Below are 18,491 nucleotides of genomic sequence, written 5' to 3'. Positions count from 1 at the left end.
AAAACAAGAATCAAAGCCCATTTCATGAGGTGAAACCCACACCTTAGGTGGCTAAGAACCTGAGAAAGGACATAGTAATAAAGTGATGCCTAATGACATATTGCTGTACCCGTCGGTGAATGCAGCCATCACTCAACCCTCATCAGAAAAGCTTCTTGCAGTAGATGGTAATTCATACAGAGGATCTCCCCTTCCCTCGAATTGGATGATATGGTGCAAAATACCCTCCAGTACCAGGAACGCTAGTCTTTTGTAATGGGGCTTCAATATCAGGTTATGGAGAGTAACCGATAGCCTTGGCAGTGGCCTGTAGTGTTTTGGACTGGAGGTCTATTAGACCCCTTTGGCCAGCAACTCAGCAAGATGTAACCCATTTCTGATCCTGGAGGTTTTACTTGGTTAGATAAGGTGGTGGGGCATTATTTTCTCAAATTACATGGTGACTCTAAATGCCTGTATATTTTAGGAAGCCTCATTTCCATATGACTTTTTTTTTAAAGCTAGTAGTGTTAATTATGTCTTCCTATAATCCTTCCTTTACCCTGTCCTCTCATGCCTCCTCCCATTTAGTCTTTCTATTCTGGATTCTCCTTTGACTTCTCTATAACCTAGTCTGTTTCCACTTCCTTGTGAGATTCCGTCCCCACTCGCCAGTCCCTTACTAGGTACCTCACCTTGTAGTTATTTGGATTGTAGCACACGTGTGTATAACATCCACATACAAGAAAAAGCGTGCAAAATTTATTGTTTTGGGTCTTATGTCGCACTTGGGGTTGTTTTTAGCTCTTTCACTTACCTGAAGATTTAATAATTTATTTTTTGATGAATAATATTTTATTATGAAATGCAATACAATTTTATTATCTATTAGTTGATGGACATCTAGATATTTCCAATTTCTAAATAGTATAAATAGAATGGCAATGAATATGGTCTCTGTAGTAAGATGTAGAGTTATTTGGGTGTTGTCAATTTTTTTTAACCTGTGGATTTTGAGTATGTATTCACACCTGTGCGTTGGGATGGAACTTGTCTTTCTTACTTTTCTGCTGTCATGACAGAACTCCATAACCAAGGCAACTAATAAAGAAAACATTTATTTGGGGCTCATCAATAGAGTGCACGACCATCGTGGTTGGGAGAAAGCTGCTCCATGCTTATCAGCTGAAAGGAGTAGCTGAGAACTTCCGTCTTGTCCATAAGCACAAGGCAGAGAGAGCTTATTGGGACCTCAAAGCCTACCCTGTCAACACCCCTTCTTCAACAAGGCCACATCTCCTAATCTTCCCAAACTGTTCCATCAACTGGGGGCCTAATCTTCAGTATTCAAAAGACTGGGGGCCTATGGGGCCCATTCTCATTCAAACCATCGCACTCCACTTTCCGGCCCCCACAGGCTTGTGACCATATCATAATGCAAACTGCATTTACTCCAACTTTAAAAGCCCCATAGTCTCTCACAGTCTTGACACTGCTTAAAAGTAGAGAGTACTAAGTCTCTTCTGACACTCAAGGTGATCACTGCCATCTGGCCATCTGTGAGTATGGTGAGAACTTGGCTACTTAATAATGCCTCCTTGGTAGTGTCTGTGTGTGGACCTCTATGTGTTTATCCATTTTTGTTTGTTTGCTTGTTTTTGCCCTGCATGTATGACTGTGTGAGACCGTCAGATCTTAGAGTTGTAGACAGTTGTGAGCTGCCATATAGGTGCTGGGAATTGAACTTGGGTCCTCTGGAAGAGCAGTCAGTACTCTTAGCTACTGAGCCCTGTCCTGTTTGGTTTTATTTTGATACTTTTTTAATTTTTATTTCTTGGTGTATGAGTGTTTTTTGTGCATGTATGTCTGCACTGCGTGAGTGCCTGTTGCCCAAGGAAGCCACAAGAAGGATCAGATTCCCTGGAACTGATCCCCCGTATAGGTTTTGGGACTTGAACCTGAATCCTCTGGAAGAACAGGTGCTGCTAACTGCGGAGCCATCTCTCCAGCCCGTGTTTACTGCTTTCTTTGGGTCTGAGTGTGGGATTGGGACTTTGCTTTTTTATCTCACACTTAGGAAGCTTGGAGTCAGCCTGGCATTTGTGGAAAGTTTGGGCCCTCTCTGGTGTCCTTTGAGCACGTACTCAGCCCCTAGTCCTCTGCAGATGTGTGTAGATAAGGAAGCAGACTATTGTTGTTAAATTCCAGGTTTGGGTTGAACTGTTGGAAGAGCTACCGGGGGCTGGCAGTGATGTTAGCCTTCTGCCCTTCTTCAGTGGCACTTGATGCTCTTTCTATCCTTCATTTAAAATCGCCTTAGAACCTTTGGATAGAGAGGCTGATTTTCACTATCTGCACTGCTCACACAGCACACTGACTTCTGTAAGGGTGTTGGGGGGAGGGTGGCCACGGAGCAGCCCCATGCAGCCACGCCACTGACTCCCACTTTTCTTTCTTACATTTAGTCTCTTTTCATAAATACTTATAAATTTGTCACTTGATGCTGGCCATTTTCTAGAGCCCTAACAAGGTTGTTTTCTGGCGTTATACTTGTTCTCAGCCCAGGATATGCTGACCTCTGAGTCTGCCACAGCTGGAGGTCTTGCCTCTTTTCTTGTCTTTACAGTAGTGTTTTGTTTGTCCCGTTATCTTTAACAGACTAATTAAAAACCTGAAGCACATCTGTATGTTGTAGCTGCTTCAGCATTTTGTTTCACAGTGGAAGAAGTTGGAAGATTGTGATTAGATCAGGGGTAGGTCTGGAGTCTTAAATTCTGCTGACAGCGCTTTCCTGTGGAATGCTTTCTAATAGCATGTTCTTGTGTAATGATGAAGAAAATGTTTATTTTTTTTTTAAGGAAACATTTTTTTAAAGCAAGTATTTCCTTTGAAATTGTACCAAAACTCAGAAAAGATGCAGCCTAATCCTTTCTGCAGAATGAACCTCTAGCATAGGAAGAAAAGTAACAAATCCATCAGGCTAATGTAGATATGTGCACATGAGAAAATTAATGGATCTTATCTTCTTAAAAAAATTACTCGTTATGCATATTTCAAGCTAAAATGCTTTCTTTTAATTTGCTAGGAAATTAAACTGGGCAGTCTTGTTTCAAAAGCTTTTTTGGGCAAGTATGGTGGCACACGCCTTTAATCCCAGCACTTGGGAGGCAGAAGCAGGTGGATCTCTATGCATTCGAGGCCAGCCTGAACTACATAGTGAGTTCTAGGCCATTCAGGATGGCAGAGTGGGACTGTCTCTTTAAAAGGGATGGGGATAGGATAAGGGAAATGGCTCAGCAATTAAGAGGTCCTCTGGCAGGGGCCCAGATTTTATTCCTAGTACCCACATGGAAACTTTCAACATTCATGACTCCAAGGGACCAGCACCGTTTTCTAACCTCTGTGGGCATGCACATGGTGTGCATACATACATGCAGGAAAAACATTCAGACACATAAAATAAAAATAAGTCTTTTTAAAAAATTTAAAAAGCCTGGCCCACCAGGCTGGGCGTGGTGGCACACGCCTCTAATCCTGTGCCAGGGAGGCAGAGGCAGATCTCTGAATTCAAGGCCAGCCTGTTCTACATAGGTTTCAGGGCAGTCAGAGCAACATAGTAAGACCTTGTCTCAAAGAAAAGTAATTTTAATTTTTAGTTACATAGTGACAGGTGTAGTAACACAGAGTGCTGGGCTCCAGGTTGTAGTAAGTGCAGATCTCTAGCTACCCACACTGTGAGAATGAGACTTTCTCAGCATCAGAACGTCCCCTGTGCCCTCTCACCACTGCCTCTCTCTAGAGCAACCACTGTCCTAACTTGTGTGGTAACTCCTTCCTTAAGCTCTGTTTCCCAAGTGTGCATCCCTGAGCATTAAGAGTTCTACTTTGTTCTTGTTTTAATATTATAGTTTACAGTACAGTTCTTTCTTTCAAAATCTTTTGTGATTTATGTTATTGCCCATAGCAGTATTTCATTTTAATTGGTGTATTGGTTTGTGGATATTTGAATTAGCTTCACTTTTAAGGAAGATACAGAGTTTGCTGCTATGAACATATGCTTATATGTTTTGGCGTATGTCCACATTCCTTTTTACTAAGTACCAAGGAATCAGATTGTCAGCAAGTAGATGTATCTTTAGTAGACAGTGCTATAATAATACCAACTGCTTTCCAAATGATTTACCACTTATGCCCTTACTAGTTTCTGTAAGATTTGCAATTACACATCTCCATTAAAATAGTTGGTATTACCAATTTTTAAAAGTTGATTCATGGGACTGGAAAGATGGCTCAGAGGTTAAGAGCCCTGGCCGCTCTTTCAGCTGTCCTGAGTTCAATTCCCAACAACTACATTGTACCTTATGGTGCCTGCCTGTACATCTGCAGACCAGAAGAGTGCACCAGATCTCACTATAAATGGTTGTGAGCCACCATGTGGTTGCTGGAAATTGAACTGAGGACCTTTAGGAAGAGCAGCCAGTGCTCTTAACCTCCGAGCCATCTCTCCAATTCAAAAAGACCACTTTCTTTCTCCTTCCTCCCTCCCTCCCTCCCTCCCTCCCTCCTTTCCTTCTTTCCTTTCTTTCTGACAAGATTTTTACTGTGTAGCCGCAGATGACCAGGACTTTGCTATGTAGACCAAACTGACCTTGAACTCACAAAGATCCTCCTGTCTCTTCCTCCTGGTTGCTAAGATTAAAGGTATATGATACCATGTCCAGCATGAAAAGACTTTTAAAGAAGGTAGAGACGTTAGTGGTTTTGGTTGTTGTTATTGTTAGTGTTTTGATATCAGATTGGAGAATCTTTCCCTGTCCCAAATATCTTGAAGACACTACATGTGAATGTGCAGTGAGTAGAGGTGCTTTCCTTCAAGCCTGACAACCTGAGTTGAATTCCGAAGACCTACCTGGTGGAAGGAAAGAACTACCTTACACACACACACACACACACACACACACACAGAGAGAGAGAGAGACAGAGACAGACGGGAGGGGGAGACTAAATAAATTTGAGAAATATTTAAGCTGTGTAATTTTCTATACAGCCCAGCTATGTAAGTAGTCTGGATTAAGGCTGGAGATTGATTTTGTCTTTCAGTAATAGATAGTTGGTACTTCCAACACTGTCTTCAAAGTACATCATCAGCCAGGATCCAGTCAGGAGAAAGAAACAAAAAAACAAGGTATTTGAATAGAGTTTCCCATGAACACTTGCTAATTAGTTAGAAAGTTGTCAACTAGGTAATTAAACAGGCAAGAAGAGAATGCTGAGACACCACAGAAATGTCTGCCTCCCACCCAGGAAACCGCAGGGAAGAGCTCAGATTATTAAAGTTTACAATCCCAAGCAGCAGCAGCTTGAGGGAGTTGGTAGTGCTGCTGTCTGGGGTGGAGGATGCAGTGGAGTTGGTTATGAAGTCAGTTAGGCAAGGGTCAGGAACTGTAAACTGGACTTAGCTGCTTCTATCAGAAGCCGCTACTGCTGAGAGTGAAAGGTGCTGCTGGACAGCATTGTAGAAAACAAAACAGATAGGAAGCCAGTGGAAGGACCAAATTTCTTTTTCCTCGGTCCTCACAGGCTCCCTTTAACGCTTCCCTAATGGAGATTCTGGCCCAGCTGACGAAGTGCGGTATGCATAGTTAGCCCCAGCTGGCCCAGCCTTCTTGCCTCTCCTGCTTTGCGCACCTGCCTTTCTTGCAGTGAGAGCCTCACACTGTAGCTGTAGCTGGCCTGAGGCTTGCAGCTCTGCTGCCTGACTCCTGAGTGATGGGAAATCACGCATGAGCCATGATGCCCGCCTGGCTTTGGTGTTTGAGACAACACCTTGCGAATCTATATCAGATTCTGATATAGATGCTGATGCTGAGTTTGAACTCCTGATCTTCTTGCTTCCACCTCAAGTGATGGGGCTGCAGGTGGACTACCACTCCCACCCTGCTAGACAAGTGCTCAGGGTCCTCTTGTAGGTCATATTTCAGCTTTACTGGTCTATACTTATGCCGGAATTACACCGTGTAACTTATTGCTTGATAATTCTCTGGATAGAGCAGGCCATTTTTTATAATATTTTTTATGTTTTATTTTTTTAATTTTTAATGGTGTTAGAGCTTAAACCTAGTGCCTCATACATGCCGGAAAAGTTGTCTACTACTGAACTGTAGCCCCAGTTTTTTCCTACTTTTTATTTTGAGATAAGTTTGTTGTATTTGTTTGTTTTGTGTGCACCTGAACAATTAGGTGCCTGTGTCATCACTCTAACAGTGAAATGCATCCTCAGCCCACTTTAAGTTTTTTTGTTGTCTGCAAAATTATACTGTTGTAAACCTGCTGCATTAATAAAACTTTTTTTTGTATAATATTTTCTGTCTTTATAAACCTAATATACTACAAAAATTGCAAAGTCTTTTAAGGGTTTTATTTTTTTCTTTGTTTGGATTTTTCATGCCAAACTGTTATTAAACAGATAACTTTAGGAAGCCATCTGTGAGATTAACAGCAAGTGCATTTTTGTGTGACACGCTTTTGACTTTAGTTGCCTGCTGTGACGCCTTCTTACCCATAGGCGTTGAAATGCACACTCGAGATACGAATTATTTTCCACTCTGGCTTTGCCAGAAACCTTTCCTTCCCTGCAACTGGTTTCTTACCCATGTAATATTCATAGGGCTGTTTCTAAGAGAGGACAGTGACTTAACAGGGCATGAAAACTTCTTAGACGTGGCAGACTGGCCTGGATCATATTTACCCTCTGACACAGGAGATTCCTATTGAAAAGTCAGGGTGGCTACTTCTGTGCTGCAAGACAAACTCCTTCCGAAGACTTGGCAGTGACTACACATAGTACATAAGCAGTAAGAAAGGAAGTAATTTATGAGCTCAAAAACAATCAAATATATTTGACTATGGGAATTAACATGAAATGGTTCTTAGTTGTATTTTAACTTACCAGTGTTACTGATTGGGATCTGAAGAAGTATTAGCAGTAAGTAAGGTGTTGGCCAGCTGGACAGATCAGCAGGTAAAGGCCATTGCGGCCAGCCCTAAAGACCCAGCTTTGATCCCTAGACCCACATAGCAGAAGGAGAGAACTGACTCTGCAAATTGTCCTCTGACTTCTATATATGTTGGGGTCTTTGTTTTATGTTTTTTCCTAGTAAAAAACATAAAAAGGTCTTACTAGTAAAAGTATTTGAATATAACTATAACAGTCTAATAGGATGACCTGCCTATTCCTTAATCATATTCTGGGGTATTTCGCCACAGATGAGAAGGGTCCAGTGCCATTTACTTAAACAGAGAGTTAGAGGATATTTAAGTTCACATTGAACTCTCTCATTTAAAGGTAGATGTTTGCTTTTTCTAATCAGTAATATCTTGGAAGATGTTGGGGCGGGAGGTGAACAGTCTCTCTGCCTTAGTTTAGCTCTCACTGAAGGCCTTTTCCTTTGCAATATAAGTTGGCAATTTAAGTGATCATAACATGTCCTTTAACAACAGGAAAGGGATTGTTTTCTACTCAGATTCCAGTTATCTAAGTAAGGGAGATGTGGAGTCTTTTTTGTTGTTGTTGAGACAGTTCTGGAATCTGAGAAGGGTTTAGTCTTCACACTAACACATAGCTCTGTACATTAGTACGGAGTGTACAAACTTAACTGTTGCAATTCTGGTTAAGAACAGTGAGACATAAGAATAAATTCTTTACTCCTTATGTTTCTTGTGTCCTTGAATATATAAAACAAGTACTAAAGTGAAACATACACTCTTCTAGATTTGTCAAATTTTGCCTCATAGTTTGCTATTTTCTTAAGTTGACTTAATCCAACTCTATGTAAAAGTAGCCTCTAAATAAGTTAATTTCAAAGTCAATATAAAAGCAGCAATCTAAATGTTTAGAGTTTGGTAATAAGATTCTGTTGTGGGGATGTAAACTGTTGGTACAGTATTGGTGCAGTTGGCAGAATAATTGTGTGGGTAGCAAAAACCAGTCCGTTGGTGATGAAAGTGTAGCTTGAGTAGAATTAGAAGGGCTCGATTTTGTTAATCCAAGTTGAAGCATTTTTATTATAAATTATTTGATTTGAGTACTAAAAACATGTATCAGAAAGATAAACTTTAATATTGCCATGTTTTTTGGTTTTTGTTTTTTTAAAGGTTCTTCACATAAAAATGAATGAGTAGCATAACAGATTTTTGGAGATTTTTGCCAGTTTTAAGCAACAGTTTCTGATGTTTTCCTGGTTTAACAATGTTTTAAGTACCCAGGGGAAGTATCTCCAGGGAGAAGTTTCATCTTGGTTCATTCCAGCTTTTGCATTTGTCTGTCACTGAAGCAAATGTGTGACAATGTCAGTTTCTCTGGATTAAGAAAACTTTATTTCAAAGTGACCATAGCAGAACTAAGAAACTTCCTGCTTTGTGCTTGTACTTTTTTTTTTTTTAACACAAACTCTGTCTCTCAAGAATGACTTGTGGGTTCTAATATTTTAAAAATAGTTGAACCTGTGCAGAGAAGTGCAGAGAAGGATTGATACGATTTGGGCAGGTGCAAAGAATGATTCTTTCTCACAACCTGTTAATGTTTATCATGGTACTTACAAGATCAAGTATTGGTTTTGTGATGTAGTTCTGTTGATAGAGGGCTTGCCTAGCATGCACAAGGCCATGAGTTCAGTTCCTCAGAACCACATAGACCAGGCATGACGGCATACAGCTGTACTCAGAAGGTAGAGAAGAAAGATGTCAGAAATTCTAGGTCATCATCAACTACTTAGCAAGTTCAAGGCTAGCCTGAGATACATAAGACCATTGAAGGAAGGAAAGAGAGGGAGAGAAGAAAGGAATGAATGGATAAATGCATCAGATATTAATTTAAAACTTAGGAAGGTCTGCATGCTGATATAACGGGAATGCTTTTAGGAGGGCAGCCATGTGAACAGACCAGCAGTATTTAGGGCATCTGAAATTTACAGGGAATAGTGACTGCCCACTCAGAGAATTATAGTTCTAAAAATGGCTCCTCTTCCCCCCCCCCCCCCCGCAAAAAAAGGTACCCTGAGTGTGTGTTTGTTACCTCTGTAGCTGTGGAGCGTCATTAACAGTTACAGCTGGAATAGCCAGGACATTGCCAGAAAAATTAAGTATAGCAAGCCTTTAATAACAGAGCAAATACAAAAATTGCTACATTGTCCTTCCACATTTACCTGAGGTTTGCTGTATTATTTGTACTGAAGGGAAGCATCTCCTATCCCAAGTTAAGAGAACAAATTCAACATAGCATGAATCCTGCCCTGCCATTCCCATTCATCTGAGTTATATTGTTACCAGCCACAGGCTTGACTGACTCCTTCACAAATAAAGTAAAATGCTGCTTTGTGAATTTTACCTTAAAACTTACACAAAGCACAGTAGTGGGCTTGAGCCTGTGTGTTTTACAGTATGGGTTCACCTGAGAGCAGCTTTACTTACCCAGAAGAGCGTGTCCAGTAGAACAGGTCAGGCTAGGAAGTAGGACCAAATGAAGCCCTTGCCGGTCATTTTTAAACTAGCATTTATTGAACTGCGTTTCTGAAGATACTAAAATTACCAAAGTCTGATGAGGCACAGGAGCTTTGCCTATAGCAGACACCTCATTGCGGTGACAAGAGTTAGCACCAGTAACTGTACCACCAGCCTCCCAACACGGTGTCCTCTGACGGCACGTCTTTGACAGAAGTGTATAATTTGACTCTAATGGAAAAATACCAGAGAAAAACAAAATGAGGGACCGTCTACAAAGTGACTGACCTGTCGTCTTTGAAAATGGCAGCAGCTCAAAGGCGTTAACTGTCCTAGACTAAAGGAACCTGAACAGACTCAAATACAAAGTTTGATGCAAAATTTGCTTTTCTTTTTATTTATTGCCATTTTCATTTTGTACTTGATATAAAAGTACTATATTGAAACAGAGAAAATGGCTTTCACTTAATAGTCTGACTGTAACTTACATTTGGTTTCTTCCATTTGACTTTCAGACTTTATATGGATTTTAAATGGTGGTGTAGATTTTGCTTTTTATTTGTGCAACAATCTCAGTGATTGGATTAATTTGGCTACACTTCAAGCTATTGGAAGCTCAGGCTGGAGACAGCTTAGTGGAGGGGGCCCTGCCCAACATGCTCAGGGCCCTGGGTTTGATCTCCAGGAATGAAAGATAAAAACAGCTTTTGTGTGGTACACACCAGTCCTTCCAGCACTTAGGGGCCTGCGGCAGGGGGGGTCACTGCCAGCCTGGCCTACATCGTGAGACCCTGTTTAGAAAAAAGGAAACTAAAAAATGATCATGCTTGTTTCACCAAATTTTCAGTCAGTAGACACAAAAGCAGTGGCCGTGTTTACAGATAGAGAACACACCCTTGAAAGTCTCATGAGCACTTAGTGGGATCACTAAAATGGAGGAGTTAGGTCCGAGCCTCAGGTAGGTAGATAATGGGGTACTTTATTTTCAGGAAGGCAGAGTTTGATAGCCATTTGATTTTTGAATAAACGGGATAAGGAAATAGAGTGATTTTAGTCAATCGGATGAGTAATCAGTTAACTGTATTCAAGATTTTGATTGGTTGTCAGTCCCAAGAATGGTTTCTGGTGCTAGATCCTAAAGGAATAGGCAGCAACTCTCAGTCCTGGTCTGAGATTTAGTTAGTAACTTGGATGAAGGCAAATAGGTCTCAGTTTTTAATGACCCAAGTCTAAGAGAAGTGCCTAAAGCACAGGTTATGACAGTGATCAGCAGGATTCTAACCTGGGTGGGTGGAGGCAGACAGAGCTGCAGCTCATGGGACATCTGTTGCCAAATAGCCAATTAATGACTGAAAGCATTTGGCTTAATGTGTATAGATTGAATCGGCAGGAACTTCACAGAACCGTTTCCAACATGAGGAAGTACAGTGCAGGAGCTTGTATGCGGGTGGTCAGAAGGCTATGAGATGAAAAGGGATGCTGAACTGTTAAAAAGGCTGTAACCATAAAGACAGTTCACTGTAGTAATTACAGATATGCATCTGTATGAGAAACCAGATCATGTAAACCGTATTTGAACATCTTTTCAATCTTGAAAATGGTTCTCAAAGAAAATAAACAAGATTTTTATTTTATCATGTTGTCCTAGCTGTTGCTTCCCCAAGTCTTCAAAACAGTTTTACCACTGATATTCCTACCTCAGATGGATTAAGTGATCTTTTAGAGCATTCGTAGATAAGTAGACGGGAGCGGGGGAGGGGGAAGGATTAAATGAGCTCTTTGAGGCAGGGTCTCCCTCAAAGTCACCACCCTCCTGCCTCAGACTCATTAAATTCTGGAATTACAAACCAGGGTCACAATATTTGGCTTCAGATAAGGTTTTCTTTAAGAACATGACAGATGAGTTGGGTGGCTAGAATTCTCTTTGTGTGTACTTTTGACATCTTTGCACTGAAGCCTTTAGCATTATTATGTGGATTTGATATTGAGTGTTTTAAGGTACAAAATATTTGTCATGATCTCTGAAACATTGGAGAATAAGGTTTAGAATTGATTTCTCTTTTTCCCTCCTTTCCCCCAAATATTGCTTCTTTAGGTCAGTAACAGACCCAAGAGATGGAAAGAGAGTAGCACTCAAAAAGATGCCCAACGTCTTCCAGAATCTGGTCTCTTGCAAAAGAGTCTTCCGGGAATTGAAGATGTTGTGTTTTTTTAAACATGATAATGTAAGTGAAATTGGTGTTTGGGGGAAACTATTTACTAGACCTATGTCACTGACTTAGTGGAGAACAACAGTGAGTTTACAGGGGATGGAATCAGCTGCAGTTTATGCCAAGAAAGCAGCATGGCTGTGACATTGGGAAAACCGGTTCGTTGGCAGGCCCTATTCTGCACATTCTTACCGAAGGGATAACGACAGATCCTAAGCTATGTTTCTTCATTGCTTTTTTTCTTTTTATAGATTCCCTTTACGCCTCTTAGGAGTCTCACATTTCACTGTTGAGATCAGCAGTTTAGAGCCTCACAGTGTGTCAACCAATTCAGAGTCCATTTTACAAAATTTTACTTGGAGGTTTGAAAATGACACTCCACAATTACTAATGATTACACAAGGCCTCACCTCAAATTAGAAAATGGGACACACGTTGACTTCCAGGCTCGCTTGAAACCGGAGTGTATACGGTTTGTTGTTTTTGCCTCTTGAGCCCTGACTGTCCTGGAACTCGCTCTGTAGAGCCAGTCTGGCGTCAAACTCATGGAGAGAGTCTTCCTACTTCTGCCTCCCAGATGCGCCCCACAACTAGCTTGGGATGTATTTTTGATTCAAAGACATTTTTTTCATTCAAAATTAAAGCTACTAAATAAGTTTAAAGGGGCCTGGAGAGATGGCTCAGAGGTTAAGAGCATTGGCTGTTCTTCCAGAGATCCTAAGTTCAGTTCCCAGCAACCGCATGGTGGTTCTGGTGTGCAGGTGTACATGCAGGCAGAACACTGAATACATAATACATAAATAAATCTTAAAAAAAAAAAATAAGTTTAAAGTCGTTTCCCCCCCCACCCCGAACATATTTGTGGAGAACTTAAGTTAGAAAGAAGCCTATAGCTAAGACTATAAGTTAGACCCTTTCTGTGACTGAGCAATGAACAAAGGTGGATTCTAGATTTATAAACTGACATTAATATTAAGCAAAACAAAGCAAATGTTGGTTTTTAGTTGAATAATGTTAATGTTTAAAACAAAAATAAAGCATAATTATATGAGTAATTTAAGTTAAGGAATCATTGACTCTTGCATTTAAGTGTTTTGTTCTTATCTTTTGATGTTTAGCTTAGGATGTAGGAAAAACAAATTCTTCTATAAAGACAGGAGACTCTTAAGGATAAAAGAGTTAGTTTGCTTACAGCTTACATATGAAGACTCACAGGTGAGACTCAACCACACTCTGAGAGACCACAACTCAGCTAACCCTGAGTTACACATCAGATTCATGTAAAGTTTGCTTGGACTTTGTTAGCATTGAAATGTTTGTTTTCATGTGAAAAGAGTTTCCTCACTCTTCATATAGTAGGTAACTATTTTAATTGCTGTAATTAAAACTATCAAAAAAGATTTCTTGAGAATCTGTATGCTTGATTACATAGAAACCTTAATAACTTCAGCCAAAGTTCCAGTCTTACTTTAAAAAAGAAATTTGCTTAAGTTTATTTGGTTAAACTGAGACTATAAACTCAATTGTGTGGCTCACTGGAAGTTGCTTGGCTTGACATGTTTTGACTTATTAATTGTCCTTCATGAAATTGCTCTTTTCTCCCTCCCTCCCTTCCTTTCTTTCTTTCAAGATAGGGTCTTAGTCTAGCATAGACTGCCTTCAAACTCATGACAATCCTCCTGCCTCATCCTCTGAGGGCTAGAATTTCAGGCATGAATCACATTTTCATAAATTTTTCCAAAAAGTGTTGCTGGGCTAGATAGGAGTCTGTGGCTCCTGCTAGAGGGCTTGCCCACACAGGCAAGGCCCTGATCAATCCCCAGCCCTGGGGAAATGCTACATGTAGTCTCTTCAGACTGCCTAGCACTGCTCTAAGTTTGAATAAGTTTCAAAATGCCATTCAGGTGGCTGGTTTTCTTTATAAGTCAAGGTTCCTAGATTTTGGGAATAGAATTATATAGAATGATATCTAATACTTGCTTAGTTTATTTATTTCCTAATTTACTTGAGGACTACTCCAGCATCAGAGTACAGACCTGCTGCACAGTGTTTCTTTCCAGTGAAAGTATTTATGATAAAGAAAACATTTTTTTTCCAAAGGAGACTTAAAACAACAGTGGTATTACAGGCTGCTGTTTGTCTTTGCTCACAACCCGTTCCTGTAAAGTCATTGAGTTCCAAAGGCGCGCCAGATCGAGTGCTAAAGAAAGGAAGTGGACTTCTGAAAACCGTCCCAGCTCAAACCCAGCCCGTTCTGCAGCCCGTTCTGATGGGGCTTGAAGATCAGAGCTGGATAGCAACTGTGCCTCTGATGTTTTCTTTAATTTGGGCAATGTTTAAGCATGATAAAAGCAGAAATAACAGTCTTGAGTTTTGAAGATATTAAGCTTTTTCATGAAACAGACAAGTATACACAAGTACTTTTTGGAGCTCTATCAGAAAAGTGCCCGTGACTTCTGTAGAAATACTTGAAATGAGGCACATATATGGACGTGAGTAGGGTTAATCCTTTGCTTCAGGTCTGTCTCCAGAGTGCTTCAGGACCAGCATACTTGGTATATGTAGAATGCTAGACTTAAGAGGCAACTGGTATTTGGTGTAGCTAAGCCACAATTGGTCCTGTGGGAAAAGGGCAGTAGCAGGTCACATAGAGGATGCAAAAAGCCCAGTGGGAGCACACTCCTTTAATCTCAGTACTCAGTACTCAGTACTCAGGCAGGTGGATCTCTGCATACTGTTGCTGTATGTTGGGAAGTACACTAGATGCTTATGTACACTAATTCACTTACCTCATAAGAATATTGTGAAGCAGGACTGACTGTTAATCCCACTTTACAGAGAAGCCAAAGACTTAACATCTTCTAAGTTATTTAAGCGATCAGAGTGAAAAATATGTCCATTTTCCCTGATTCAGTAAACATGTAGTGGGCACATTCTACGTACCTAGAGTACGTTAGCTTTGGAGTCTCTGCCTTCAGGTAACTGAATGATGTTGTTAATGTGGTAACAAGTGTGATGAGGTGCTGTGGGAGGCCTGGCTGTGTGCTTCAGTGTTTAAGTGAAGGACAGCCCATGTTGTCTACATAGACAGAAGAGTGGACAACCAAACCTCGATGCAGTAAACAAACTCACAGATCTCACTGCACACTTAGAAGTTGGAATCCTTAGGGTTGAGGCCCAGGTATCAGTACATACTTTTTCAAGCTTCTCAGGTGAATGGAGGCAGCCAAGCATTGTTTTATTAAGGAAAAGTGTAAACCTGTAGGCTTAACAAGCTCAAAGATCCTTCATCCTAACACCTCTCTTTTGCACCATACATATAAATTGATTGAAGTGAGTCAACTGTAAAAAACTTAAGTAACAACTTTTAGAATTAAATACAGGAAAATATCTTTGACTTTGAGGTATTTAGATACTACTAAAGCTAAATGTCTTATCCCATCTTGATGACTCAGCTGCCCAACCCCTTGTAAGAGACAAATACATACATCTAGCAAAAGACTCATGCAAGTATAGCCCTGACATCTTAACTTAGGATAGCTGGAAATTGGAAATAAGTACATGGTGATATATTTTGTACAAAGGCATATTCTAAATGAATGAACTGCTAATCCGATTAGCGACATGGCTAAATCTCACAGGCATGTGTAAAGAAAGGAAACTGTGTGGATCAGCAGACAACATGGCTCAATCTGCTGTGACACCTAACGCCCTGGCCTCAGTCCCTTCACCCCACATGGTAGGAGAGGATTGATACCCACAAGTCAACCTCTGACCCAACACATGCCTTAACTACACATTCACCCCCTCCACATACACACAAAATAAATAAATGAAAGTATAATTTGGGAGGGAGGGGCTGTTTGTTTTTATTTTTTTGAGACTCAGTTTCTCTGTGTAGCCCTGGCTTTCTGTTAACTCACCCTGTAGACCAGGCTGGCCTTGAACTCAGATTCATCTGCCTGTGCCTCCAGACTGCTGGATTAAAGGCATGTGCCACCATACCCAACTTAAAAGTGTGATTAAAAACAAAACAGAATACCTTCTTAGACGTTTACACAAAAAAAGTATACAGCTTTTTGATTCAGTTTATGTAAGATTGGAGAATAGGCAGGTTGAATTATGATGACAGAAGTGAGGGTTGTTAATGAAAAGGGAGGGAAGGCACTTTCCAAAATGTTGAAACGATTAATTTCTTGATCTGGGCACTGTTTATATGACTGTATATGGATAAAATTCATCAAATTATGCTCTTAGAATTTGTGTGCTTTGTATTACAAAAACTATAGCAATCATGTAATCTCTTTACTTTAACAGAATGCCAGATACTCTTAGTCAGTTTATTTGTGCTTTACTCTTAACCTTTGCATCCTTGGCAGAGTAGAAATGCTTGTTTGTTTGCTGAGTGAGCCGTTAGATTTGTCACTTCCAGCCCCACCTAGGAGCTCATGCGTGCTACTCAGGTGCTCGCCACAGAGCTAAGCATTACATTTTTTGTCTTTATATTTAGAATTAAGATTATTCACCATCACTGTTTCACTGATAAAAGGATAACCTAAACTAAGCTATGTGGTTACCATGTAAACACTTTGTCCTGAATCTTCTTACTGGAAGGTTACAATCCTAGAACACAGGTTTTCACCAGTTCTTGAAAGATTTGAAGAATGTACACATCTGATCATCATTTTTAAAACATAGACAAATATGCTGGGGTGTCTTTGGTTGAGGGCTTTTGCTTTTGTTTGTTTTTCATCCAGGGCGTTATTATGTAGCCCTGGCCGGCCTGGAGCAAGTAGACCAGGCTGAGCCTTGAACTTACAGAGATTTGCCTGTTTCTTCCTGAGTGTCACCACGCTGGCTGCTCCGTGCTTTTTTGTTTTTCCCCTTTTTCTTTTTTTTTGGGGGGGGGTTAGTCGGTGTTGGATTCCTCCCAAGGCATCTTTGCAAATGTCTCTGTTTACAGCAAAAGGCTAATTTTTATTTCATTTCCCCAAATAATCGTGGGGTCAAGAGAAACTCATGGCTGTTTAAATGAGAGAGTTTTCGGTATATGAACTTTGTAGTGTTCCATCTCACTGACTCATTCATGTTGCTTTTGAGATCCTAGGCTCTTTCTGCTAGTCTGAGACTGCTTTTGTTTGCTTGAGAAACAGTTAGATTAAAACAAAACAACAGGCATTAACTTTAAACCAGTCAACAGCCAAATTGGTGTAAGCCAGTGTCTGACAGTGTTTGTGGCTTTTCTCCTTGGAGTCTCATCAAATATGGAATAAGAAAGCATCATTCTTCTTAAAATAGGGTTGTCACTTCCCACCAGATAACCTCTAATTAGCACAGATAGATTTGAAGTGCAAAATAGTTTTGCCTAATAGACACTGCCCCTCTTCCCATCTGTTTCCCCAAGACAAAATGTCTCTTGCTCAGGTACAGACTTGAGAGTCTACAAGATGTCTAGTAAGTAACATGCTGATTTCTAATCACCTTCCTCAAGTTTGAGACTTTCATGTTAATTTGTGTGTGAGCCACAAGTGAGGAAGTTATACAGATTTGCTACACTTGCTAATTAAGGAATTTAAAAATACATAAAAGTGGGATAATTATTTTCATGTGATAAAAATTTACTTTGGAAAAACTGGAGAATGTTTTCTGCTTATTAAAATTCTAAGTGTAAACATTTTAATTTAAAAGAAAATATACATAAACCTTATAGAAACATCCAAACTATGTAAAAGCCTCTATGTTTAACTGTCTTTAACTTGGGAAGGCCTCTATTTACTTACTTACTTACTTATTTATTTATTTATTTATTTATTTATTTATTATTTTAAAAAGGTTTTACTTGAAAACAATTTACTGTTTTGTTTTGGTGGTTTTTGTTTTTCTATTTGTTTTGTTTTTTTTTTGAGACACGGCTTCTCTGTGTAGTCCTAGCATTCCTAGAACTCACTGTATAGATTAGGCTGGCCTCAAATTCACAATGCTCTGCCTGCCTCCCCAGTGCTGGGATTAAAGGCGTGAACCACCTTCACCTGCCTTAAAAACAAGTTTTTTGAAACAGGGTCTCACTGTGCAGAGTGAGACCTGGCTCCTTGTGTAAACCGTGTTAACATCACAGTCACAGAGGTCCAGCTGCTCCTGCCTCCCAAGTGCTGGGATTAAAGGCAACACATCTTAATTTAATATTTTAAAGTGGGGCTGTAGAGATGGCTCAGCTGCTCTTCCAGAGGACCTGGATTCAATTACCAGGACCCACTTGGCAGTTCACAACTGCCTGTTACTCCAGTTCCAGCATGCAAGCAAAACAACAGTGCATATAAAAATAAATCATTAAAAAAATAAAAATTAATACAGCTTTAAAGTGAAGAACACGTGATTGAAAAAGGGACAATCTTTAAAGTGAACAAGGTTTCTTGCACAAGTAAATTGCAAAAGGGATGAAAAAGAAATCTTTGTATTAAAATTTAAAAGTGGCTTTTCCTGAAAGGAGCCAGAGGTGACCCATTTGCTACCCTCTTGACCCAGAAACCCCCACAAAATCATGCAGATCAAGAGGTTTAAATCTTCGAGCTCTCTTTAAGAACACCCGGGCAACTGCCCAGGCCATCAAGGGTACACACATCTGAAAAGCCAAGTATCTGAAAGATGTCAAGCTTTCAATCTGAAAGAAGCAATTGTGCCATTCTGGTGCTATAATGCTGGAGTCGGAGGTGCCCCCAGGCCAAACAGTGGGACTGGACTCAGGGTCGGTGGCCAAAGAAGAGTGCTGAGTTTTTGCTGCACGTGCTTTAAAATGCAGAGTAAGCT

The 18,491-nt window shown here is 40.3% G+C and overlaps 1 protein-coding gene across 1 annotated transcript in view; it reads left to right on the top strand.

Annotated features, from left to right (window-relative positions):
• Positions 1-18,491, top strand: part of Nlk (nemo like kinase) — a 127,896-nt gene that overhangs the window by 59,781 nt on the left and 49,624 nt on the right. The window contains exon 2 of the mRNA XM_055620336.1: positions 11,573-11,702. Within this exon, the coding sequence (XP_055476311.1) occupies positions 11,573-11,702 (130 nt within the window). The remainder of the gene's footprint in view (positions 1-11,572; positions 11,703-18,491) is intronic.

The sequence above is a fragment of the Psammomys obesus genome, unplaced genomic scaffold (assembly GCF_907164565.1).
Source record: "Psammomys obesus unplaced genomic scaffold, mPsaObe1.curated_primary_1811, whole genome shotgun sequence".
Classification (NCBI taxonomy): Eukaryota; Metazoa; Chordata; class Mammalia; order Rodentia; family Muridae; genus Psammomys; species Psammomys obesus.
This window is presented reverse-complemented; position numbering and strand designations above follow the sequence as displayed.